The sequence below is a fragment of the Cebus imitator genome, unplaced genomic scaffold, assembly GCF_001604975.1.
Source record: "Cebus imitator isolate Cc_AM_T3 unplaced genomic scaffold, Cebus_imitator-1.0 Scaffold18, whole genome shotgun sequence".
In the NCBI taxonomy this organism is placed as follows: Eukaryota; Metazoa; Chordata; class Mammalia; order Primates; family Cebidae; genus Cebus; species Cebus imitator.
The window spans coordinates 19,361,472-19,387,636 of NW_016107333.1; the positions used below are offsets into that span (position 1 = coordinate 19,361,472).

The following is a 26,165-nucleotide window of genomic DNA, read 5'->3' on the forward strand; positions in this document are numbered from 1 at the left end:
AAAAAAAAAAAAAAAAAAAAAAAAAAAAAAAAAAAAAAAAAAAAAAGAAATAAAAGGTAAACAGATTGAGAAGGATGAAATAAAACGTCTTGGTTTGAGCAGAAGAAAAAAAAATAAAACTGTCTTGTTCACAGATGACATGACTGTCTACGTAGAAAAATCCCACAGAATCAACAACAATAAAATCTGAAACAAATAAGCAAATACAGTAAGACTGCAGGATACAAAGTTAACATACAGGGCTGGCACGGTGGCTCAGACCTGTAATCCCAGTACTTTGGGAGGCCCAGGTTGGCAGATCACCTGAGGTAAGGAGTTCGAGACCAGCCTGGCCAACATGATGAAACCTCATCTCTGCTAAAAATACAAAAATTAGCCAGGTGTGGTAGCACACACCTCTAGTCCTAGCTACTCGGGAGGCTAAGGCATGGCAGCACCACTGTACTCCAGCCTAGGCGTCAGGGTAAGACTCTCTCTCAAAAAACAAACATACAAACAAATAAAAACAAAGTTAACATACAAAAGTCAAAAGGATAATTAGAATTTGAACAATTAGAATTTGAAACTAAAAAATACAATTTAGGCTAGCACCCCCAGCTAAAAAAGAAAAGAAATGCATAGGCATGATTCTAACAAAATATGTATGAATATATATGAAATCTTTGTGAAGAAAACTACAGAAAGTCAATGAAAATAATCAAAGAAGATCTAAATAAAATTCCATGTTCATAGATAGGAAGGCTCAATATTAAGATGTCAGTTCTCCCCAACTTGATCTACAGATTCAGTGCAAACTCAATTAAAATTCCAGCAAGTTATTTTGTAGACATAGACTAACTGACTCTAAAGTTACATGGCTGGTGGTGGCTTATGCCTGTAATCACACCACTTTCAGAGGCCAAGGTGGGAGGATTGCTTGAGCCCAGGAGTTTAAGACCAGCAGGGCAACAAAGTAAAACCCCACCCTTACAAAAAAAAAAAAAAGCTGGGCATAGTGGCATGCATCTGTGGACCCAGCTACTCAACAGGCTGGGGTGAGAGGATCACTTGAACTCAGTCCTGTTTGTGCCACTGCACTCCAGCCTAGATGACAGAGCAAGACCCTGTTTCCAAAACAAAAGAAAGAAAATCTAGGTGACCTTGGATTTGATGATAACTTTTTGGATATAACACCAAAACTATAATCCATAGGTGAGAAAAAGACTGATAGCTGTACTAATTAAAAACTGCTCTGCTCTGCTCTGGGAGACATTGTTAAAAGAATGAAAAGATAATTATTGACTGAGAAAAATACTTGTAAGACACTTATCTGATAAGGGACTGGTATCCAAAATATACAAAGAACTCTTAAAATTAAACAATAAGGAAACAAAAAAAGAAATTAAAAACTGGGTAAGGCCTGGCCCAGTGGCTCACGCCTGTAATCCCACCACTTTGGCAGGCCAAGGTGGGTGGATCATGAGGTCAGGAGATGGAGACCATTCTGGCTAACACAGTGAAACCCCATCTCTACTAAAAATACAAAAAATTAGCCAGGCATGGCAGCATGTGCCTGTAATCTCAGCTACTCAGAAGGCTGAGGCAGGAGAACTGCCTGAACTTGGGAGGCAAAGGTTGCAGTGAGCCAAAGTTGTGCCACTGCACTCCAGGCTGGGCGAGAGTGAGGCTGTGTCTCAAAATTTAAAAAGAAAAAAAAAAAAACTGGGCAAAAAAATCTTAAGATACCTAACCAAAGAAAACATACAGATGGTAAACAGGTATACAAAATAATACTCAACGTCACATGCCATTAGGGAATAACAAATTAAAACAGCAATGAGATACCACTACGTACCTAATGGAATGGCTAAAATCCGAAACACTCACAACGCCAAGCCGAAACACTCACAATATGAAGCAACAGGAACTCTCATTCACTGCTGGTGGGAATTCAAATGGTACAGCCACTTTGGAAGACAAGTTGGCAGTGTCTCACAAAGCTAAACATAGGTTTATCACAGTCATACTCCTGGGTATTTACCTAACTGAGTTGAAAAATTACGTCTATAGAAAAACCTGCAGGTTTATAGCAACTTTATTCATAATTGCCCAAAACTGAAAACAACCAAGATGTCTTTCAAAAGGAATGGCACCAGACAATGGAATATTATTCAGTGCTACAAAGAAAAGAGCCATCAAGCCACAAAAAGACATAGAAGAAACTTAAATGAATATTGCTAAGGGAAAGAAGCAAACTGAAAAGGCTACATATTATGTGAGTCCAAGAAATGACATTCTGGAAAAGGCCCAACTACAGGCACAGCAAAAAGATCAGTGGTTGCCAGTGGGAAGGAAGGAGAAGATGGGAATGAAGAGGTGAAGCACAGAGCAAGAACATTTGTAGGGCAGTGAAACTATTCTGTACAATACCATAGTGGTAGACACAGTACCTTATACTTTCATCAAAACCCACAGAACTGTACAAAACAAAGAATGAATCCTAGTGTAATCCATGCACATTAGTTAATAAAAAATCTGTCAGTATTGATTCACCAACTGTAACAAATGTACCACACGGATGCAAGGTGTTTTTAGGGGAAACAGACCAGGTATGGTGATTCACACCTGTAATCTCAGTGCTTTGGAGACCAAGGCAGAAGAATCCCTTCAGACCAGGAGTTCAATACAGTGAGACACAGTCTCTACAAAAAGGTGTGGTGTGTGCCTATACACCTGGCAACTTGGGAGGCTGAGGGATGGAAGATCTCTTGAGCCCAGGCATTCAAGGCTGCAGTGAGCTATGACTGTACAACTACACTCCAGTCTGTGCAACAGAGCAAGACCCAGTCTCTAAAAATAATAATAAATAAATAAAATAAGCCCATTAAAAAATAGGGAAAACTGTTTGGGAGAGAGGGAGTATATGGGAATTTCTGTACCTTCCACATAATGTTTCTGTAAACCTAAAACTGCTCTAAAATGTAGTCTACTCCAATTTCATATGCATACACATACATATATAAAAACTAAATCCACATTCTTTCTTTTAAAGACAAATTTAGAAACTGCTCACCATGGGTGACCTTTCCATATTTAGATAGTAGAAAAAAATATTCCTGCACTCAGCTTACTTCTAGGTGCCAGGCTTCCAGGGGCCAAAAATACATGGTGAATAAGACAGAAAGGCCCCTACTCCCACAGAGCCTATATTTTAAAGGAGAGAGGTAAGACATCATGTAAGAAATCATACATATCAACATACAGTTTCAGATTGATACAAAATATTATTAAAAAAAAAAAAAAAAAAAAAAAAAAATAAAAAAAAAAAAAAAAAGAAAGGAAAAACAGGGGAATGTGATAAAGGACTTGGGAAAGAGGCTGCTTTAGGACAGGTGGTGGGGAAGGCCCAAGTGAAGTATTACAGCTGAGACCTATGTGACCAGAAAGCCTGTCACCAGATGATCTGGGGGGTGTGCTCTCCTGTTGATGGAACAGCCAGTGCAAAGCTCCTAAGGCAGGAAAAATTTAATGTATTCAAAGAATAAAAAGAAGGTGACTGCATCAGTTCTGAGCCTACACCTCGGAAGGATTTGTGAGTACCCAGCGGATCTCTCAGGCCTCTACCTTTGCCTTGAGAAGAACACATCCAGGTTCACTAGCTGGTCCCTGGAGGATGAGAGACCCGTGGAGCACAGCCAGCCAAGTCCAACCCCAATCAGTTAACTAATGACCTGCACATCTAGAGAGCAAGTAATTGCCACTGTAAATCAAGGATTGGAAATCTTTCTCTGTAAAAGACCAAATAGTAATATCTACACTTTGCAGGCCACATAGTTTCTGTCTCAGCTACTTAATTCTGCCACTGTAATGTGAAAGCAGCCACAGACAGCACGTAAACAAATGGACATGGCTGTGTTCCACTGAAACTTAAATTATAGAAACTGACATTTAAATTTCACATAGGGGAGGGATAACATGGGGAGAAATGCCAGATATAGGTGATGGGGAGGAAGGCAGCAAACCACATTGCCAGGTATGTACCTATGCAACAATCTTGCATGTTCTTCACATGTACCCCAAAACCTAAAATGCAATGAAATATATATATACATGTATATAAATTTCACATAATTTTTTCTTTTTTCTTTTATACTCTATCCCTGTGGATTAGTCTGTTCTCGCATTGCTATAAAGAACTACTAAGAAATTTATAAAGAAAAGTTCGATTTATAAAGAAAATTTGTAAAGAAAAGGGCAATATAAAGAAAAGTGGTTTAATTGACTCACAGTTCTGCAGGATGTACAGGAAGCACTACTGGGGAAGCCTCAGGAAACTTGCAATCATGGCAGAAGGCAAAGGGGAAGCTGGCACATCTTACATGGCCAAAAAAGGAGGAAGACAGCAAAGGGGGAGGTGCTACACACAGTTTTTTGTTTTTGTTTTTGTTTATTGTTTTTTGAGATGGAGTCTTGCTGTGTCACCCAGGTTGGAATGCAGTGGCATGATCTCAGCTCACTGCAACCTTCACCTCCTGGGTTCAAGCGATTCTCCTGCCTTAGCCTCCCGGGTGGCTGGAACTACAGGCACCTGCTACCACACCCTGCTAAGTTTTGTATGATTACATGCCTGTAATCCCAGCACTTTGGAAGGCCAAGGTGGGAGGACTGTTTGAGCTTCGGAGTTCAAGAACAGCCTGGGCAACATGGCAAAACTCTGCCTCCACAAAAAAGAAAAGAAAACAAAACAAAACAAAAATTAGCCAGCGTAGTGGCACACCCCAGTGGTTCCAGTACTCAGGAGGCTGAGGTGGGAGGACCCCTTGAGCCTGGGAGGCAGATGTTGCAGTGAGCCTAAGATCGTGCTACTGCATTCCAGCCTGGGCAATGGAGCGAGACCCTGTCTCAATAAAAATAAAAAATAAACCTATTATGCTGCCAGCAGTTTTCAAAGTATAGTTCAGGGACTCCTGAGACCCCCAAGATCCTTTTCAGTTATCCACCATGCCAGGCCCATAATAGCTCACTGTTAAATGCTAAACCCTAAGTAATTCTGCAGAACTCTGATGTAAGTTATTCCACCTTCTATGTTATAAAGACAATTTTTAAATAAAGGGACTTGTCCAAAGCCAAACCATAAGGCAGCAATAAACAATGCTAACTGGGCATGGTTGTGTACACCTGTAGTCCCAGCTACTCAGGAGGCTAACATGGGAGGACTGCTTTCAGCCCAGGCGTTTGAGGCTGCAGTGTCCTATGATCATGTCTGTGAATAGCCATTCCACTTCAGGCTGGGCAATATAAGAAGACCCTGTTCCAAAAAAAAAGAAAAAAAAGAGCCTCTCTCTAAAAACAAAGATACTTTCCTTTCAGGCCTTGGTATAATTATAAAAATCAATTTTCAATGCTCGCTGATTCTGCTCTCGAACAGGCAAAGCAATCCTGAAAGACTGCAAAAAGAACTAAGTTTGAGGCATCACACCACCTGACTTCAAAATATACCACAGAGCTAAAGAAACCAAGACAGCATGGTGCTGGCATAAAACAGACACAAAGATCACTGAAACAGAATAGGGAAATCAAAAATAAATCCACGGATTTACAGCCAACTCATTTCTGAAAAAAGTGTCAAGAACATACAATGGGGAAAGACCGTCTCTTCAATACGTGGTGCTGGGAAAACTGCAATTTCATTTGCAGAAGAATGAAACTGGACGCCTATCAATCACCATATATAAAACTCAAACCAAAATGGATTAAAGACTTAAATCTAAGACCTGAAACTATAAAATGACTAGAAGAAAATACTGGGGAAATTCAGGACATTGGTCTGGGCAAAGATTTCTTAAGACCTCAAGAGAATATACAGCCAAAAATAAATGGACAAATGGGATTACACCAAGCTAAAAAGCTTCTGCACAGCAAAGGAAACAATCAACAAAATGAAGAGACTGCCTACAGAATGAGAAAAATTATTTGGAAACTATTCACTCGATAAGGGTTTAATAATCAGAATATATAAGGAACTCAAACAACTCAATGGCATTTTAAAAAACCCAAATCTGATTTTAAAATTGGCAAAATATCAGAATACACATTTTTCAAAAGAAGACACATGTAAGTGGCCATAGGATATTAAAAAATGTTCAACATCACAAGTCATCAGGGAAACGTAATTAAAGCCACAGTGAGATATCTCACTTTAGTCAAAGTGGTTATTATCAAAAAGATAGAAAATAAGAAATGCTAGCAAGGACTTGACGCAAAGGCAATGCTTGTACCCTGTTAGTGGGAATGTAAACTAGTATCCATTATGGAAAACAGTTTGAAGATTCCTCAAAAAAACTAAAAATAGACTATATGATCTAGCAATCCCACTACTGGGTATAAACCCAAAAGAAATCAGTATATTGAAGAGATATCTACACTCCCATGTTTATTTCAGCACTATTCACAACAGCCAAGATTTGGAGGCAACCTAAGTGTCCATCAATGGATGAATGGATAAAGAAAATGGTATATGCACACAATGGGTTATTATTCAGCCATAAATAAGAATGAAATCCTGTAATTTGCAGCAACATGGATGGAACTGGAGGATAAGATGTAAAGTAAAATAAGCCAGGCACAGAAAAACAAATTTCACATGCTCTCACTCATATGCGAGAGCTAAAAAACTGATTTCAGGGAGGTAGAGAATAGAATGGTGGTTACCAGAGGATGGAAAGGGTGATTGGGGAAGGGGGATGAAGAGTGATTGACTAATAGGTTCAAAAATACAGTTAGATGGTCCTAGGGTTATACAGCACAATAAAACAACTGTAGTTAAAAATAATGTATTGTGTATTTCAAAATGGCTAGAAGATCTGGAATGTTCCCAACACAAAGAAATGATACAGGGTTAAGGTGATGGATACCCCAATTAACCGGATTTTATTATTCTACTTTTTTTTTTTTTTTTTGATTTTTTCTCACTCTGTCACCCTTTATGAAGGGTGGAACAGTGGCACAATCATGTAGCCTCAATCACCTGGGCTCAAGTGATCCTTCTACCTCAGCCTCCAGAGTGGCTGGGACTACAGGCACGCACCACCATACCCAGCTAAGTTTTGTAATTTTTTGTTGAGATAGGGTTTCGCCATGTTGCCCACACTGGTCTCGAATGCCCTGAGTTCAAGCAATCCGCTCACCTAAGCCTCTCAAAGTGCTGGAATTCAGGTGTGAGTCACTGCATCATTACACACTGTATGCATGCATAAAAATATCATATGTACCCCATAAATGTGCATAACTATTATATAGCCTTAATAATTAAAAATTAAAAGTAATTAATATTTTAAATAGCTTGCTAGCTGGCCAAGGTGGCACATGCCTACCATCCACCTACGGGGAGGCTGAGGTGGAAGAATCACTTGAGCCTAGGAGTTCGAGACCAGCCTGGGAAACATAGTGAGATCCTATCTCAAAAAAAATTAAAATATAAAAAAAGCTTGTAGATTCTGAAGCATTATACTCGATGCGGCATTTTCACCGTCTCCTGCTGCCAATTTTCTCCCATCTGCAATTCATCTTCCACATTACCTCCACAGCAACTGTTCTGAGCACAGATTTGATTTCATCACTGTCTTCCTTAAAATCCTTTGATGGTCCCCATTTTCTTCAGGATGAATTCAAATTCCTTAGTACCACCCAGCAGGAAAGTCCTAAAATGGCCCCTGCCTGCCTCTTCAGCTTAATTCCCCTTCCACTCCAAAAATGCTGCAGCCCTTTCGAATTATTTTTGTTCTTACAACGTAATAATGTCTCATAGCCATACCTGTACACCAATGGCATATTTCTCTTAAAAAACAAAACAAACAAACAAAAAAACACTCCTCTTCCTTTACTCAGCTATCTCCTTCCAGATCAAGCTCAGGTGTCACACCATCTTGAGAAAGTGTGCCTAGTACCCACACCTACCTCTTCAACTGCATTGACCATGACACATTTTAAGTTTGCCTATTTGCTTGTCCATCTTCCTGTCTGAATTATGAGTTCCTCCAGAGCAGAAAGCAACTTAAATATCTTTGTGTCTTTAGTTAGCAGTAGAGAATCTGGCTGATATGGTTTGGCTGTGTCCTCAACCAAATCTCATCCTGAATTGTAGCTCCCATTGTCATGGGAGGGACCTGAAGGGAGGTAACCATTTCATAGGAGTGGGCTTTTCCCATGCTGTTCTCTCATGCTGTGATAGTGAATAAGTCTCACGAGATCTGATGGTTTTATAAAGGGCAGTCTCCCTGCACATGCTCTCTTCCCTGCTTCCATGTAACATGTGCCTTTGCTCCTCCTTCCCCGTTCACCATGATTGTAAGGCATCCCCAGCCATGTGGAACTGTGAGTCCATTAAACTTCTTTTTCTTTTCTTTCTTTTTTTTTTTTCTTTGAGATGAAGTCTCGCTCTTGTTACCCTGGCTGGAGTGCAATGACATGATCTTGGCTCACTGCAACCTCCACCTCCTGGGTTGAAGCAATTCTCCTGCTTCAGCCGCCCAAGTAAGCTGGGATTATAGGTGTCCACTACCATGCTTGGCTAATTTTTGTATTTTTAGTAGAGACAGGGTTTTACCATGTTGGCAGGTTGGTTTTGAACTCCTGACTTCAGATGATCCGCCTGCCTTGGCCTCCCAAAGTGCTAGGATTACAGGCGTGAGACATCACATCTGGTCTAAGCTCTTTTTCTTTATAAACTACCCAGTCTCAGGTATTTCTTCACAGCAGTATGAAAACGGACTAATACCCGGGCCCAGACTGAACATCTCCATAAACCTGTCACATAAACAACTTCTGATAATTTGCTTTACAAGTTTATCCAATTTGGAATTAATGAGAGATAGAAATGAAGTGAGAAAATGGAGGAGAAAAAAAGATTTATCAAAGGAAAAAGATAAACTAGAATCTTTAAAAAAAAAAAAAGCAATTTGGGGAAGTAATTTTAAAGTGGGCAATACGGTTTTTGGTCTGATCGTAGAATGAGTTTCACCGTCTGCATGAGTGTGACCTGGTCTTTCTGAAAGATCACTTTTTCCTGTTTAATTTAGTATGCATATAAATCACACATAGGCTGACTAATCAACTGCTAATGATTCTGCATCTGTATCACAAGATGGGAACGATCTATCTAAAGAATGGCAGAAATTTTCAACAGATATATCACAAATATATGTAATCTATTATAGTTACACCTGTTATATTTTAGAAGGAATGAGAGGAAGCCTACAAATAGTATACAGTGCAAGCTATATTAAATAAAGCATCTGCTCCCTCTGATTTCATAGCAACCATAACAAAGCACACTGAGGTAAAGAAATCACTGTGAGTTCTTCTGTTCTGTCTTTAAGGGAATATTAACAGGCATAAGCCCACAGGGTGGTCTCCTGTCCTGTCTTCATAAGCACTGTGGCCACATGGACAACAATCCTGAGATGGGACAGATGGCACTCAATTAGCTGAATATCTAGCACCAGGCTCTATGCAAGATGTCTTATATACATTAGGCAACTTAGCAACAAAAATAAATTTTGATGCTTATAAGTATTCATTCAACAAATGTTTGCTGAAGACCTACAAGTAGGGTCTGTGAGAGCAAATGAACTTGTCTATCTTGCTTACTTTCATAGCCCAAGATGTTAGTGGAGTGCCTGGCACATAATGGAACATAAACACTGGAGGATTTTGCCTCCTAAACCTCTTGAATCTGTCATTTCTCTTTCTATGTCCTTCCACCGACCTAGTCCCAGGCCAGTCCTGCAGACTAACTACGCTGAAGCCATTCTTGCCCCTTCCACTTCTGGAATTCTCAACTTCAGCACTATCGACATTTTGGGCTGGATGATTCTTTGTTGTAGAAGGCTGTCCTGTGCACTACAGGATGTTTGGCAGAATCCCTGGCTTCTACCCTCTAAATGCCAGTAGCGGCAACCCCATGCCATGACCCAGCTGTATCAACCAAAAATGTTTCTAGACATTTGGTCTCCTTGGGGCAAAATCACACCTAGCTAAGAACTACTGTGCTAGAGCTGACTTGACCTCCTCTGCCCTCAGCCTCAGCAATTCTTACCCTTTACAGTTGAACTCAACAGCATCAAGCAAGAAAGCATCTTCTGGCTGGGCACAGTGGCTCACGCCTCTAATCCCAGCACTTTGGGAGGCCGAGGTGGGTGGATCATCTGAGGTCAGGAGTTTGAGACCAGCCTGGCAAACATAGTGAAGCCCCGTCTCTACTAAAAATTTTAAAAGGTGGCTGGGCATGGCAGTGCAAGCCTGTAATCCCAGCTACTCAGAAGGCTGAAGCAGGAGAACTGCTTGAACCCAGGACGCAGAGATTGCAGTGAGCCAAGATCACGGCCACTGTACTCCAGGCTGGGTGACAGAGCGAGACTGTCTCAAAAAAAATAATACATACATAAAATTAAAAATAAATAAAATAAATAAAAATTAAAATATAAAAAAAGCTTGTAGATTCTGAAGCATTATACTCGATGCGGCATTTTCACCGTCTCCTGCTGCCAATTTTCTCCCATCTGCAATTCATCTTCCACATTACCTCCACAGCAACTGTTCTGAGCACAGATTTGATTTCATCACTGTCTTCCTTAAAATCCTTTGATGGTCCCCATTTTCTTCAGGATGAATTCAAATTCCTTAGTACCACCCAGCAGGAAAGTCCTAAAATGGCCCCTGCCTGCCTCTTCAGCTTAATTCCCCTTCCACTCCAAAAATGCTGCAGCCCTTTCGAATTATTTTTGTTCTTACAACGTAATAATGTCTCATAGCCATACCTGTACACCAATGGCATATTTCTCTTAAAAAACAAAACAAACAAACAAAAAAACACTCCTCTTCCTTTACTCAGCTATCTCCTTCCAGATCAAGCTCAGGTGTCACACCATCTTGAGAAAGTGTGCCTAGTACCCACACCTACCTCTTCAACTGCATTGACCATGACACATTTTAAGTTTGCCTATTTGCTTGTCCATCTTCCTGTCTGAATTATGAGTTCCTCCAGAGCAGAAAGCAACTTAAATATCTTTGTGTCTTTAGTTAGCAGTAGAGAATCTGGNAAAAAAAAAAAAAAAAAAAAAGCAAGCATCTCTTGATCCCCTGCCACCAGACAAGACTGATCTCACTGCTGGTCTCTTCCACAACAATGCTCTATTTCTTTGCAGCATTCCTCACAATTGTAATGAAGTAGCAGTTAACGTTGGACTGCACCACCAGAATATAAGCTCACTGTCAGCAGGAGCCAACTCTGCTTTGTTCACTGCTGGATCCTCAGGGGCCTGGTACAGTGCTCAAAAAATATCTACTAACTGAATAAATGAGGCAGGCACTCTGCCAGGGCACAGGGATTTGAAGATAAAGAAGATTCCATCTTTGTGACCAGGATGCTGAGCACAGAAACAGCAAATAAGTTTCATTTCCCTGGCAAGCTCAATTAACTGGTACCCAAATTGGGAAGCTGTGCATGTAAAAACAAGTTTCTTCTGAGGCAGCAAAAGACAAGATACCACATTACAAAGCGAAGTGTTGGGCCAAGATGCAACATTGCTTAAGAAACAGCTGCAAGCTCAACCAAACCATGGTAGAAAGGTCCAGGAGGTGGCGGTCAGAGGAGGTCTTCAGAGGCAGCTGGCATTCTGGGACTCCTGCTCTACCTCATTCAAGGGGGAGCAGTGGAAGTCTGTTTCCCACTTCCTTAAGCCCACGAAAAGGGCTCAACAAAATTACCAAGAGAACTCACTATGGGTCCATGAAGTTAGGTGGGTACCATGTCTGTGTCACACCTGAAAAATATAAAGGGCTGACTGGCTAATTGCTCTGAGGATAAGAAAGAAGTTGTCACTATGCTGGAATCAGCCCACCCTCCCCTAGTCTCAGCAAAGGATGTGGGTGTCCTGTGTACCAGATGTGGGCCACACACAACGAAGAACCAGCAGAAGGTCACCCTGGGCCTACTCATTGGGCAAAAGAGGCTGAAATGAGAAGCTCCCATTATTACCAGATTCTTAGGAGCTATGGCAGGAATAAGCAACCAAACTGAATAAAGATGCATTTGGTCTCATCAGGGGAAAAGCAAGCGACCACTCCTGAGCCTGGTGGTGGGTGTGGTCTCGGAAGGATGCCCCTTGAAAACACTCAGGAGAGAATAAGCTCTGACACTTGCAAATCCCAGAGGGCTCCTGCACTCATTCAGTAAGAAATTTCCTGTCCTCATTTCGTTCCTTTCTTCCATGTGCTCCAACACAGGAAGGATCAGAAACAGGTTACAGAGCAGAAAGAGAAGCATCAAGCGAGGAAAAGTGAGAAGACACCCACTGTGTCCACCCTTCTTTCCTTAACTGCAGTCTTTCTGCCTGCAGCAGGCTTGTACTGGGAGAGGAAACTTAGGCTTTAAGTCTGTTATGCTTTAGAACTGAAGACTCTAATTTCTGAATTCACCTAATGTTCTGTAGTGTGAAGTGACCACAGAAATCTCAGGCCCACCTGAGTTTTCAGGGGTACAAGACATTAGAAAGAGCCAGTGGAAGATAAGAATAAAGAGATTGGCTTCGCATCCCACAAGGTGTACTTAATACTCAACATGACAATCACAGCCAGCTCCCTACCCAGCATCACTTACTTGTTGTTCTTCCATAAAGGGACCCTACCCCCACATAACAAATATTTAGGAGAACAGTCCCCAGATTCAGAGGTAGGTCAGACTGGTCTAAAAGTAACCCCTTTCTCCTTGCAAGAGATTTGTGTAAGAATGGCTCTATTAGCATAACTGGGACCAATGCCAGGAAAGGATTACTGAGGTCCTGGGTCAAGTTCTTCCTCCCTCTTCTGAGAGTCCTCTCAAAAGCTGGAGGAACACCAAACTGTTAGAGAAATTATTCTGAAAGTATGGCTAGGCTTAAGAAGGGAAAAGCGCCATGATGAACAAGGCCGAGTCTTAGGAAGGCAGGGTGCCAGGTATGCGGTGTAGGCAGCTGGTAGGAAGTGTGGATCTAGAGCTTCTTGGAGAGGCAGCAGGCAATCTGGAGTCACGGATGTCTGGAAGGGATCTGAAACATGCTATTCTCCATATATAAGAAAAGATGGCCAAGGAGCAAAGCCTGGGGAATCCAGCATTTAAGACAGAAAGAACAGTGAGTGGGAAAGAACTGGGAAGGCAGTATTACTGAACAAAGAGTGAGAATTTCCAAATGCTTGCAGTGTCAGATGCTGCCAAAATCAGGTTAAGGCCAGGTGCAGTGGCTCATGCCTGTAATCCCAGCACTCTGAGAGGCCAAGGTGGGCAAATCACTTGAGGTCAGGAGTTTGAGACCAGCCTAGCTGACATGGTGAAACACTGTCTCTAGTAAAAATACAAAAATTAGCCAGGTGTTGTCGTGGGTGCCTGTAATCCCAGCTACTCAGGAGGCTGATGCAAGAGAAGCACTTGAACCCGGAACGCAGAGGTTACAGTGAGCCAAGATTGCACCACTGCACTCAAACATGAGCCACAGAACGAGACACCATCTCAAAAAAAAAAAAAAAAAAAAAAAAATCAGGTTAAGTTTTTCTCTCACAATTGATAAAATTCATTAACAAAATTAACAATATTTACATCTCAAGAGAAAGACCAAATGCAATTATCAAATCACCATATTAAGTTAAAGGTATATATTGATCATTACTGATTTATAAGGGCACACCTGAGCTGTGTTTAACAAAGCTCCATGTTAATATATCCATGCAAGAAAACAAGTTTCACAGATAGATTAATTAACCAGATATTAAAAATAGAAACAACCCACTTTGTATCTTCTACAGCAAGGTGAAGGGCTAACAGCTATCACAGACACAATGCTAACATTAAAGTCAGGGAAAGGAAATGGGTTTTGACACAAGTCAGTGTCTTCAAGACATCTGCTGTTCTGGCCCTTCTGTGGATAACAGCCTCGTGATTGTCTTCTGGTGCTCTCCTCCCAGTTCATGTGGTTTAGTTGAAACTGACAGCCCCACTCACTCCCCTGTTTCTGGAGATGATCCCAGTGGTTAATAAGGGTATAACAAGGGCACTCATTCCTCTGGCTAGGCAGGCAGCCCTGGGTCTAGCAGGCACTAATGAGAAAAGCTATCTTTCTGCTGCAGTTACTGAACTGGTAGAACAGAAGCTGGGGTTGCCAGCAGCAATCTTTGTTCTCATATAAGGAGAGTCTGCCTGAGAAGTAACTAAAAGAGGGGAAAGCAGAGGTGAGGAACAGGGACAAAAACAGATTCCTGATGATGTCACTTGAGCACCTCGATCCAATCATGCCAGAAATTTCACTATATATATATGTATTCTTTTTTAATCTTTTTATTTTGTTTTGAGACAGGGCCTCATTCTGTTGTCCAGGCTAGAGTACAGTGGCACAATCTTGGCTCATTGCAACCTTCATCTCCCAGGTTCAAGCAATTCTCCTGTCTCAGCCTCCTAAGCAGCTGGGTCTTCAGGCACATACCACCATGCCTGGCTAAGTTTTTGTATTTTTAGTAGAGATGGAGTTTCACCATGTTGGCCAGGCTAGTCTTGAACTCGCGCCTTGGCTTCCTCAAGTGCTGGGATTACACACGTGAGCCACCACACCCGAATGCATCCTATATTTTTCAATTATACCAATTAATTTCTTTTCTTAAGCCAGGTCTGAGCTGGGAGTCTGTCACTTGCAACCTAGTGCAGTTAACTAATCTCAGTAGCAATGTTAAACCACTAGTAATTCAAAAAGAAAAAGTGATCACAAACTTTTCTAACATTACCAACTTTATACTAAAATTACTCCCACCACTGCCTGAAGTAATCTTTCCTTGTCTCTCTGCTTAGACTCCTACTTGTCCATGAAGCCTCCCTAAAGCTCATGCCTCCTTGTAAAGATCTCAGAACTGCCTCTAGGATATCTCAACCCACAATGTTCTTCTGTCTTCTGACTTGCTAAGCAATTGTTGTGTACCAACTCAGGCATTCAACTGCCTATTCCCCTGTGTTGTTATTCCGTCCTCATATCTTGGCCACATCTCATAGCCAAAGGCATGAGCTATAATTCTTTGTATCTCTGAAAGCATCTTCACTGTACATTCTAAGGACAGCATCTTCCACTGTACATTCTAACAGGCCTCAGGCTTTTAGAGAAAATTACCAGAGCAGGAATCACTTTCTGAGCATGAAAATATTCAAGTTATAATCAGATCAATCACATTTGAGAAATAAAAGGGGAACTATAAACAAACACTGCATCAGAGCAAAAAATTTACCTTTACTTTAAATGAATTTGAAAGGATGTCGGTTAAGATCAACCCAATTCATCCATCCATTCATTCATGCATCCATCAAGTATTTATTCAGCATCTACTGGGTACCAATCACTTTCTAGGTGCTAAGAATACAGCAGCGAATAAGACAAGGTCCCTACTTTGATAGTTAGCTAGACTATGTATCTCTCTCAAACCACCCCCAAAGAATGAGACCTTTTAAAAAAGCTCCATGTGGCCACTGGCATTTCCTCTCTAGTATAAAATCCACTATATTATAATTCATGCTTCTCATGTGAAGCATCCAATAAATGTATATTCACAAAACATTAAAGCTAAAATGAGGCTCTTAGAAATACAGTCTTATGAAAATATGTATGGCATACTTGGAGTGGGGGGGAAGAAATACAGTCTTGTCGTTTTTAAAGATTTTTAAACAAAGAAGGCTTTCCCGCTCCCTGAAAAAGAAGTCCGCACAAAATAGACAAGAGGGGCTGGGCTACTCCCAACCCACGAAGCAGCTGGGAGTAACTCAGTTTGGAAACTGCTGAGGATCATAATTTGTGCTGCGCCAAGGAGCAGGCCGGAGACTATCCTGACTCCCAGGCCAGGCCTCTTTCTAATTCATCTATTTGTTGCCTTTGGCCAAGAACACACTCAAATATATCTGTTTAATAAGTGAACTAATTAAATACAAACATGATTGAAATAGGGCAAGTATGAGACACTGGTCACCACTGAGGTTGAGCATAACTTGAACTAGAACCAGCTTTCAATTCTCCTTTTCACAGAAAATAAGTCATTGATTCAAAATGGCGACAGAAAGCAGCCAAGCAAAGGGAGCAGAGAGGTCAGGGAAAAACTGCTATTCATTATGAGTAGATTCTATGTGAACCTATTTTGCTTCCTTATTTAAGTTAATTCTTGGATATTTCTTTCCATACTTAGTGGACAAAGGAAGTGATATGTTATACATACACCATACTCCCCCATACACATATACAGTGATCTACAATCCTCTATTAGCAATCCTGAAATCCAAAAAGCTCTGAATACTGGAGGCGCTTTTAATTTTTTTTTCTGATTTTTTTTTTTTTTTTTGGCAAAATAGACCAGAGATCTTTTTGTACCTTATTTGGCAACTAAACTTGACCTGACCCGAACTTACTTGTTGGCAAAACTTGACCTACACTGACCTGAGGCTATGTATAGTCGGCATTTTCCTGAGTGTGAGGAATTGTGGACTTGTATATAAATGGTTCGATTGAATAACGATGGCCCTGAAATAACAAATTTAAACTCAAAAGCACGTTTTAAAATCTATACAGTAGCAACTAACAGAGAACAAATGATTTAAAAATCGGAAGTTCCTAAGCTAAAAAGAATCTTAAGAGCAGTCCATCTAGTAACCAACCCCATTTGTGGAGCTAACTTACAGCAGACTGATACCTGCTACCTACACCCCAAGGCAATGCATTTTTGAGACCACTAGTCTCCATTCTGAGGGCTCTCAGAATGAGCCCAAGGAGACATTCCTGAGGGCTCTCCCTGTAGGAATGTCACCTTGCTTTTGTTTTTCTTTTTTTTTGAGACAGGGTCTCCCAGGCTAAAGTGAGCGGCACAATCATAGGCGCTGCAGCCTGAAACTCCTGAGCTCAAGCAACACTCCTGCCTCAGCCTCCTGAGTAGCTGGGACTACAGGCATGTGCCACCACACCTAGCTATTTTTTAAATTTTTTTCTTTATTTATGTATTTATTTTTGAGACAAGGTTTCACTCTATCACCCAGGCTGTAGTGCCATGGTGCAACCTCGGCTCATGCAGCCTTAACCACCAGGGCTCAAGCGATCCTCCCACCTCAGTCTCCCAAGCAGCTGGGACTACTCTAATTACTACTCTTCTTTTTTTTGTAGAGACAAGGTTTCACCATGTTGCCCAGGCTAGCCTCAAACTCCTGATCTAAAGCAATTCTCCTGCCTGTCAAAGTGCTGGGATTACAGGTGTGAGCCACCACGCCCAGCCTTTATTTTTATTTTTTTGTAGAGACAGAGTTTCCTTTGTTTCCCAGGCTAGTCTCCAACTCCTGGCTTCAAGCAATCCTCCCACCTTCCTCCCAAAGTGCTGGGATTACAGGCATAAACCACCTCATACAGCTTGTTTCTGTTTGATCAGAGTTCCCAAAGGTTCTCCAGAAAATACTTCACTCAACTTAAAGGGAAAACAAACAAAAATAAAATGTTTTAAATACTTCCTTCCCTCAATTCTACTTCTCTTTCTCAAAGTTTGGATGAGTATAGAAAAGGCTTATCAAACACAGCATCAAATACCTCTTATATTGAGAGGGCTGTGTGTGGTGGCTCATGCTGGTAATCTCAGCACATTGGGAGGCCGAGGCAGGCGCATCACCTGAGGTCTAGAGTTCGAGACCAGCCTGACCAACATGGTGAAACCCCATCTCTACTAAAAATACAAAAAAATCAGTCAGGCATGGTGGCAAGCTCCTGTAATCTCAGCTACTCACGAGGGTGGGACAGGGAGAATTGTTTGAACCCGTAAGGCGGAGGTTGCAGTGAGCCAAGATCGCCCCACTGCACTCCAGCCTGGGCAACAGAGTGAGACTCCATCTCAAAACAAAAAATAATGATCTTCTTAGTCCAGAAGGATTTACAATTAGTGAGCTTATTAACAAGTTGGTAACATTAACTGTATGATCAAAGTATTGTGATTCAAGGATATGTTTAAAAACAAGGTTTAAGGACATATAATCAATAGTTGACAATATAATAGCAGCAGTAGCCACGACCATTTAATGAGGGTCTGTTATGTGGTAGGAACTGTGTGAGGTGCTTTACACACAGCTCTTATTTAATCCTCATCATCAACCCTGCAAGGAAGGTATTCTTGCCTCCATTTCAAAGATGAGGAAGTTCAGAGAGGTTAAATATCCTTCCCAAGATCAGACAAAGGGAGAGCCTGGGCTGCTTGAGAAACCATAAAAAGGTGTGCTTAAGAGCATAGCTCGGGCCGGGCGCACTGGCTCAAGCCTGTAATCCCAGCACTTTGGGAGGCCAAGGCGGGTGGATCATGAGGCCAAGAGATCGAGACCATCCTGGCCAACATGGTGAAACCCCCATTTCTACTAAAAATACAAAAATTAGCTGGGCGTGGTGGCGTGCGCCTGTAGTCCCAGCTACTCGGGAGGCTGAGGCAGGAGAACTGCTTGAACCGGGGTGGCGGATGTTGCAGTGAGCCAAGATTGTGCCACTGCACTCCAGCCTGGCGCCTGGCGACAAAGTGAGACTCTGTCTCAAAAAAAAAAAAAAAAAAAAAAAAAAAAAAAAAAAAAAAAAAAAAAAAAAAAAAAAAAAAAAAAAGAGCGCAGCTTGGAGCCAGACTGCCTTGGTTTGAAGCCCAGGTCTGCTACGAATTAGCTAGATTAAGTTATGCAAATGTCTCCATTTTATCACTTATAAAATCAGAATAATAATATTACCTATCTTACAGGACTGATGTTGTGAGGATTAAATTAGTTAATATATATAAAGCAATTAGGAGAGTTCCAGACACCTGTTAAGGGCAATGCAAGTATTAGCTATTATTATGATCATTATTAACTGGAGCCAGCATTCAAACCCAAATCTGCCTAATCATGCAGCTCCTATTTTCCACTATGCTTCAAAAGTTAAACACAGGCCAGCTGCCTGCACCTCTCATGACACCTGTTGGCATTGTCTGCCTTTCATTTCTCTTGTCTGTTCCAAACCTTATGATCTGTGGCCATTTCAAGACTGCAACAAAATGTCTCTCTTTTGGTAAACAGCCTGGCATTGAATGAAAGCAAAAAGAAAAGGATACCAAATGAAAAAATCAGGCCAGGTACAGTGGCTCACGCCTGTAATCCCAACTTTGGGAGGCTGAGGCAGGCAGATCACTTGAGGTCAGGAGTTTGAGACCAACCTGGCCAACATGATGAAACCCCATCTCTACTAAAAATACAAAAATTAGCTGGGCATACTGGTATGTGCCTGTAGTCCCAGCTACTTGGGAGGCTGAGGCAGGAGAATTTCTTGAACCTGGGAGCTGGAGGTTGCAGTGAGTGGAGATCGAGCCACTGCACTCCAGCTTGGGTGACAAAGCAAGACTGTGTCTCAAAAAAATGAAATAAAATAAAAAATTCTAACAACTGATGCCTTTAAGTCACCTTCACACTGCATGGGACTTTAATAAACAGCTAATTCAAAATTAATCAAGGCCAAAAAAAAAAAACATACCAAAGCAACAAAGCACCTAACTACACATGGACACATTAAGTTGCAACACATGAAACAAAGACCACAGAGTGCTATAATATTAAGTACATATGCCACACTTACAAGTCTGGAGCTTTTTCACTCTTATGGTAAGACATTTTTTCCCAGCCTCTAGAACCAAGAACTACTAAAAGTACATGCTCAGAATTCATGCCATATAATTTAGTCATTAAACAAATACTTGGACTGCAGACTCTGGTAGTACCTGGCACTGTGATTGGGCTAGGGTTACAGTATTTAAACAGACAGCACCTTCTCTTATGGAGCTTACAATCCAGCATGGGTAAAGACTTCAAGCAAATGTATATTGTGGCATTCCTAAAAACTACTCTGCTAATTTTAAAACCTTTTGTAACCTCCTACCAAAAAAAAAATTAAAACAAAGGGACAGATTTCAAACCACCTGAAAAGACAGGTTTTCTCTCAGTTGCTAAAAGTGGCATTCTTGGGCCAGGCGCGGTACCTCATGCCTGTAACCCCAGCACTTTGGGAGGCCAAGAAGGGAGGATCGCTTGAGCCCAGGTGTACGAGACTAACCTGGGCAACACAGGGAGACCTCCGTCTCTATTTTTTTTTTAAAAAAAGGTGGGGAGGGAGCAGTATCTAAAATCACATACATGCACTCTTACAGTTCTGACTTGCTCATAGTCTCTGTACACGTTTATGATAACGAATACTGTATTTGGCCGGGCGCGGTGGCTCGCGCCTGTAATCCCACCACTCTGGGACGCTGAGGCTGAGCTCCGGAGGTCGAGACCAGCCCGGGAAACAAAGCAAAACCCCGTCTCTAATAATGAAAAAATATATACGGCATCGCAGGGCACAGCTAGCGCAGCGCAGCGCAGGGTCGAGGCGCCCGGTCCAAGCTGAGACGCCGCTACTCACCTCTCCGAACTGGAAGGCGGAGACGATGGTGACAACGACGCCCACGAAGCAGACGTAGAGCCCATACCTGTGGGACAGGCAGGTATAGGTCTGTCTCTGAAGAAGCTTGAGCAGCATCACCCCGGCCGCCGCCACGCCACGCCACGCCACGCCCGGAGGAGCCAGAGCCGCCGCCTCAGCGAGCCGCCATTCAGGGGCCCCGGTCGGGCCGCCGCGCGCAGGTCACAGCCGCCTGGCGCCGCTCATTGCAGCTCCAGCGACTGACACCCGCTCGGCTCAACGCCGCGGCCGCCGCTTCCGGGAGCCGGGAGCCCACGCCCTCGGCGCGGCGGAGGCGGACCCGCGGCCGGCTAGGCGGCCGGCGCCGCCCGGGTCTGGCCGGGCGAGAGGCGGCGGCCGCAGAGGCGGCGGGGGTTCTCCAGCGCCACCTGGAGGACGGAGGGGCATAGGGCAGGCGCGTGCCCTCTCCATCTGCGCGTGCGCAGCGTGCCCTGCGGGCTGGGCTGGGCGGAGCTGGGCTGGGCTGGGCGGAGCTGGGCTGGGCTGGGCGGAGCTGGGCTGGGCGGAGCTGCGCTGAGCTGAGCGGAGCTTGGATCCACTTACCCCGTTGGGCGGGTGACCAAGAGGAAACTGCCCCTGCGTAGAGGCTGTGCTGGTATAGGCGGTACTATAATGCCATGAATATTTTTGTGCATAAAACCTTCTCTGCATTTACAGTAATTGGGAAATCATGGTTTTGCAGAGCGATAAAAGGAGATGCTGTATGTGGCTCCTTTTCCTCCATCCCCCAACTATATTGTTTGACAGAGGAAACCTTTGGATTAAATCTGCCAAAACGGAATTTCATTCATTCATTTATTCATTAAATATGTAGTTTGTGCCTGGTCCCTAGCATAGTGCTTCGTGTCAGATATTCAAAAATGAACTAGACCTGGCCACTATTCTTGGAGAGTCTAGTTGAGGAGATAAACATGTAAACCACTAAATACAAGAGTTGTTATGATAGAAATCATGTGAGAACTGGAAGGGAACCAGGTCAGGGGTGGCCGGGTAATCCGACTTTGACACACGCTTTTGCCCACGAGATCCTCTCCTTGGTGCCTGTGTTTTAGGAGAGAGAGAAAGATCTTTTTCTTAATCCCAATACACCCTAGCTAATGGGAATTTTTTCTTAGTCACCCTGGGAAACAATACACTTATCTAATGTTACCATCATTAAAAGCCTTTTTAAAAATATCTTGAGGCTGGGCGCAGAGGCTCATGCCTGTAATCCCAGCACTTTGGGAGGCCGAGGTGGGCGGATCACGAGGTCAAGAGATCGAGACCATCCTGGCCAACATGGTGAAACCCCATCTCTACTAAAAATACAAAAAAATTAGCTGGGCGTGGTGGGGCGCGCCTGTAGTTCCAGCTACTCGGGAGGCTGAGGCAGGAGAATTGCTTGAACCCGGGAGGCAGAGGTTGCGGTGAGCCAAGTTCATGCCACTGCACTCCAGCCTGGCGCCTGGTGGCGGAGTGAGACTCTGCCTCAAAAAAAAAAAAAAAAAAATCTTGGGAACCAGCTTCAGGAAATACTCAAATTTGCACCCTTAACTTTGATGGTCAGATAGAATTAACAGCCTTGCAAAAGGGGTTAGCTTCACTCCAATCCAAGGCAAGATTTTTACACTTTGCTGTCACTTCAATTCTTCTTTAAAAAAAGACGATTGATATGTGCTATATGTACATGGCAAAGATTATAGCAGTTGTACAAGACACATATGTTTCTGAGGTCTTTTCAAGCATCATAATATATCTGAGGACTTAATCAGAAGGGGAAAAGCAAGATAACAGATATAAAAACACCTGCCACTCAACTGGACTCTCAGGATAATGACAACATTGACATAGCATCTACCAGGTTCCCAGCTCATCTAATCCTCACAATAATCTTATAATGGTGATACCATTATTATCCCCATTCTACAGATCAAGAAACCATGGTGAAAAGAAGTAATTGTCTAACACCACACATACAGTGAATGACAGAATTGATATTTGAACTAGGTACTTAGGCTATAGAACAGGGCCAAGATTAGGGAAAGGTATAGTGAGATGAGTCATGCAAGTTTGGAGTCAGATTTGATATTGGAGCTAGGTGCAGTGGCTCATGCATGTAATCCCAATACTTAGGGAGGTCAATGTGGGGGAATAGCTTGAGCCCAGGAGTTTAGGAGCCCAGAAGTTCCAGACCAGCCTGGGTAACATAGACCCCATTTCTATTAAAATAAAAATTTTTTAATGTAAAATAAAAAATAAAGTTTTGGTATTTTGTTTTTCATGGATATTCTTCAGTAATTTTTTTTTTTAAGACAGTCTCGCAGCGGTGTGATCTCAGCTCACTGCAACCTCCACCTTCTGGGTTCAAGCGATTCTTCTGTCTCGGCCACCCGAATAGCTGGGATTATAGGCACTGCCATCACGCCCAGCTAATTTTTGTATTTTTAGGAGAGATGGGGTTTCAGCATCTTGGCCAGACTGGTCTTGAACTCCTGACTTCAAGTGATCCACCCCCTCAGCCTCCCAAAGTGCTAGGATTACAAGCATGAGTCACCACATCTGGCCATTAATTTTGATTTTTAAAAAATATTGCATTAAAATTATTATTCTTCTTGATTAGTGAGTTTCTTGGAGTTCCCTGAGATTTTGCACCCAAGACAAGTGCCTTACTGTCCTCACTCTGGTCCTTGCCCTGCCTAGAACCTGTCCTTCTAAAAAAGTATGCTTTATTGTAGTGCAGATTACCCTTAATTTTTTTCCTGTATCTTTAGGCTCCAACAGACAACCTCAAGGGAGGTCAGGGGCATTGTCTAAGTCCTTTCTTCTAGAGAACTTGCTCTTGTTCACCCTCTTTTTCCCCTCCTCAGACAGTATGGCTGAACTTGAGTAAAATAAATATGGGTGCAATATGATACACCTGTAGTAGTTATCTTACAGAGTTGGGAGGGTTATGTAAAATAATACATGAATATGCTCAAGTGCCTGAGATGTTTTTAGTGTTGGAAAATTTAAGAAAAGAACATTTAACCTTGTTCTGAAAGCAGTGAGGTTTTCAGCAGGAGAATTAACTGATTAAATTGGCACTTCAAGAACATTAGTAGTATGTAAATGCATGATTTGTGAAAATTATTTTTTTAATTTTTTGTAGAGACCAGGGGTCTCACTATGTGGCCCAGGCTGGTGTTGAACTCCTGAGCTCGCGCAGTCCACCCACTTCTGCCTCCCAACTTGCTGGGAGCCACCTCATCTGGCCTGGAAATGATTTTGAACTCTCCACATCTGAACAGTGGAAAAAATATGCAGTAGCATCTCATTTATCTGGAAATCTTCTATCTGGCAAACTAAAAGAGCCAGAAAAGCCAAAAAAGCAAAAAAGACTCCCAGAAACCCAATGAAACCCCTGAGTTTGCTTTTAGAAGAAACCCGCTGTCCCTCTTTCAAAATCTGACAAATATAATTCCAAGAAACTTTGTTATCTGGCTTCTCAGTCCATAGCAGAGAAAGAAAGAAAGAGAGAGAGAGAAAGAAAGAGCTCCCTTTCCTGCCTTTCCTCCAAACATGAAGTAACTAGAGAAAAAAAATGAGAGAGAAAAGATTTTTTAAATTATTATTATTTTTTAAGATTATTATTATTATTATTTTTTTCACCATATTGGTCAGGCTGGTCTTGAACTCCCGACCTCAGGTGATCCACCCACCTTGGCCTCCAAAGTGCTTGGATTACAGGCGTGAGCCACCACGCCTGGCCGAGAGAGAAAAGATTTTTTAAAAAAGAAGTCAAATGAATTCCAAAAGTGTAATCATCTTCACATCAATCATGTAGATATATGTAAAAGCAGAAAGATCACAGTGAAGGCAACAGTACCTCCAAGTATAGTAGTAGGCTAATACGGGATATGGTGGTGAGCACAATCTTTGAGAAAAGTTTAAGTAATGGTTAGTGTTTGTTCAGCATTTGTGAATGAACGCTTTGTGCTGGGCATTTTATTGGACATTGAGTCTATCTCGTAGTGACTTAGGTACCCCAATACTTGGGTACCAAGAAAGACATGTCCCTGCTTTTGTGGGATTTACACTCTGGAGGGGTATATGTGTGTGTATGTGTGTATATATATATATATATTGAATTGGGATTGTGAGGGGCACTAACCTAGCCTGGGAGGTCAAGGATGGCCTCCTGGAGAAGGCAATGCTAAAGACAGTGCTGGAGGACTCAAGATGTGGGCTGGGAAGGGAACTATGTTCTAGGCAGGGCCGCCCACATGGAAGACTCTAATCTAAGGCAAGATGGGCTGGAGATGCAATGAGATGGAACTAGAGAGTCTGGCAGGACCTTAAAAGCCACAGCAGGAATAAAAGACTTTATCCTAAAGACAATGAAGAAATTTAATAAAATCTAACAAATGACACAATCAGGTGATTAATTTCAAGAGTTATATCATAACTGTGGTGTGGAAACTGTATTGGAGGGGGCCTAAGGAGTTGAAATGAGACCAGTGGTAGTAGAGTTGCTAGATAAAATGCAGAATACCCAGTTAAATGTGAATTTCAGATAAGCAGGACATACTTTTAGCATAAGCAAATCCCATGTAATATTTGGGACATAATTATACTTTAAAAGCTTAATTTACTTGAAAGTCACATTTAACTGTGTCCTGTGTGTGTGTGTGTGTGTGTGTATTTATATATATACATATATATATACATATATATACATACATATATATACATATTTTTATATATATATACACACATATATATATACACACATACATATATATATATATATATATATATACACACATATATATATATAGAAATGGAGCTTCACTCTTATTGCCCAGGCCAGAGTGCAATGGCGTGATCTTGGCTCGCTGCAACCTCCACCTCCTGGGTTGGAGCAATTCTCATGCCTCTGCCTCCTGAGTAGCTCGTATTACAGGTGCTCGCCACCACACTTGGCTCATTTTTTTGTATTTTTAGTAGAGACAAGTTTTCACAATGTGGGCCAGGCTGGTCTTGCACTCCTGACCTCAAGTGAACTGTCCACCTTGACTTCCCAGAGTGCTGGATTACAGGTGTGAGCCACTGCACCCGGCTGTGTTCTTTATTTTTATTTGCTACAGCTGTTCTGAGCCGCTCTTGGCCAGGCATGGCAGTCCCTGCTCCTCGACTTGAGCCAGTGCCTAGAAAGTCTATCTGAGTCAGGGATGAAGGATTAGCCTATATATCCCCTTGTCCCCAGATGTAAAACAACATTCTCCAGTTAACTTCATCAATACTAAAGTGATCCTCATCTGTCTGTATCTTGCACAATCTTCTCAATTGGTTCAATAACTCAGAAGACAATGAGAATGCTTTTATATGTATTGGACACTAAAACATCTACCATCTTTGAGTCTCCACTGGCTTAGCCAGGGTGAAAACTGAACATCCAAAGTAAACAATATTGCTCAAACAGGGACCTCTTGCCCCAGGCCTATACATATTTTGTATATAGAAATAGTGTGCCTCGGGCTGGACCCAGTATCTCATGCCTGTAATCCAGCACTTTGGGAGGCCAAGGCGGACAGATCACCTGAGGTCGGGAGTTCCAGACCAGCCTAACCAACATGGAGAAACCCTGCCTATACTAAAATTACAAAATTAGCTGGGCAT

At 42.2% G+C, this 26,165-nt stretch overlaps 1 protein-coding gene across 1 annotated transcript in view; it reads right to left on the reverse strand.

The window, feature by feature from the left end:
* The window catches only part of GNPTAB (N-acetylglucosamine-1-phosphate transferase subunits alpha and beta), an 81,947-nt gene extending 61,108 nt beyond the window's left edge, over nt 1-20,839 (reverse strand). The window contains exon 1 of the mRNA XM_017516658.2: nt 20,469-20,839. Coding sequence (XP_017372147.2) covers nt 20,469-20,585 — 117 coding nt within the window. The 5' untranslated portion in view covers nt 20,586-20,839. The remainder of the gene's footprint in view (nt 1-20,468) is intronic.
* Between the last annotated feature and the right edge of the window lie 5,326 nt (nt 20,840-26,165).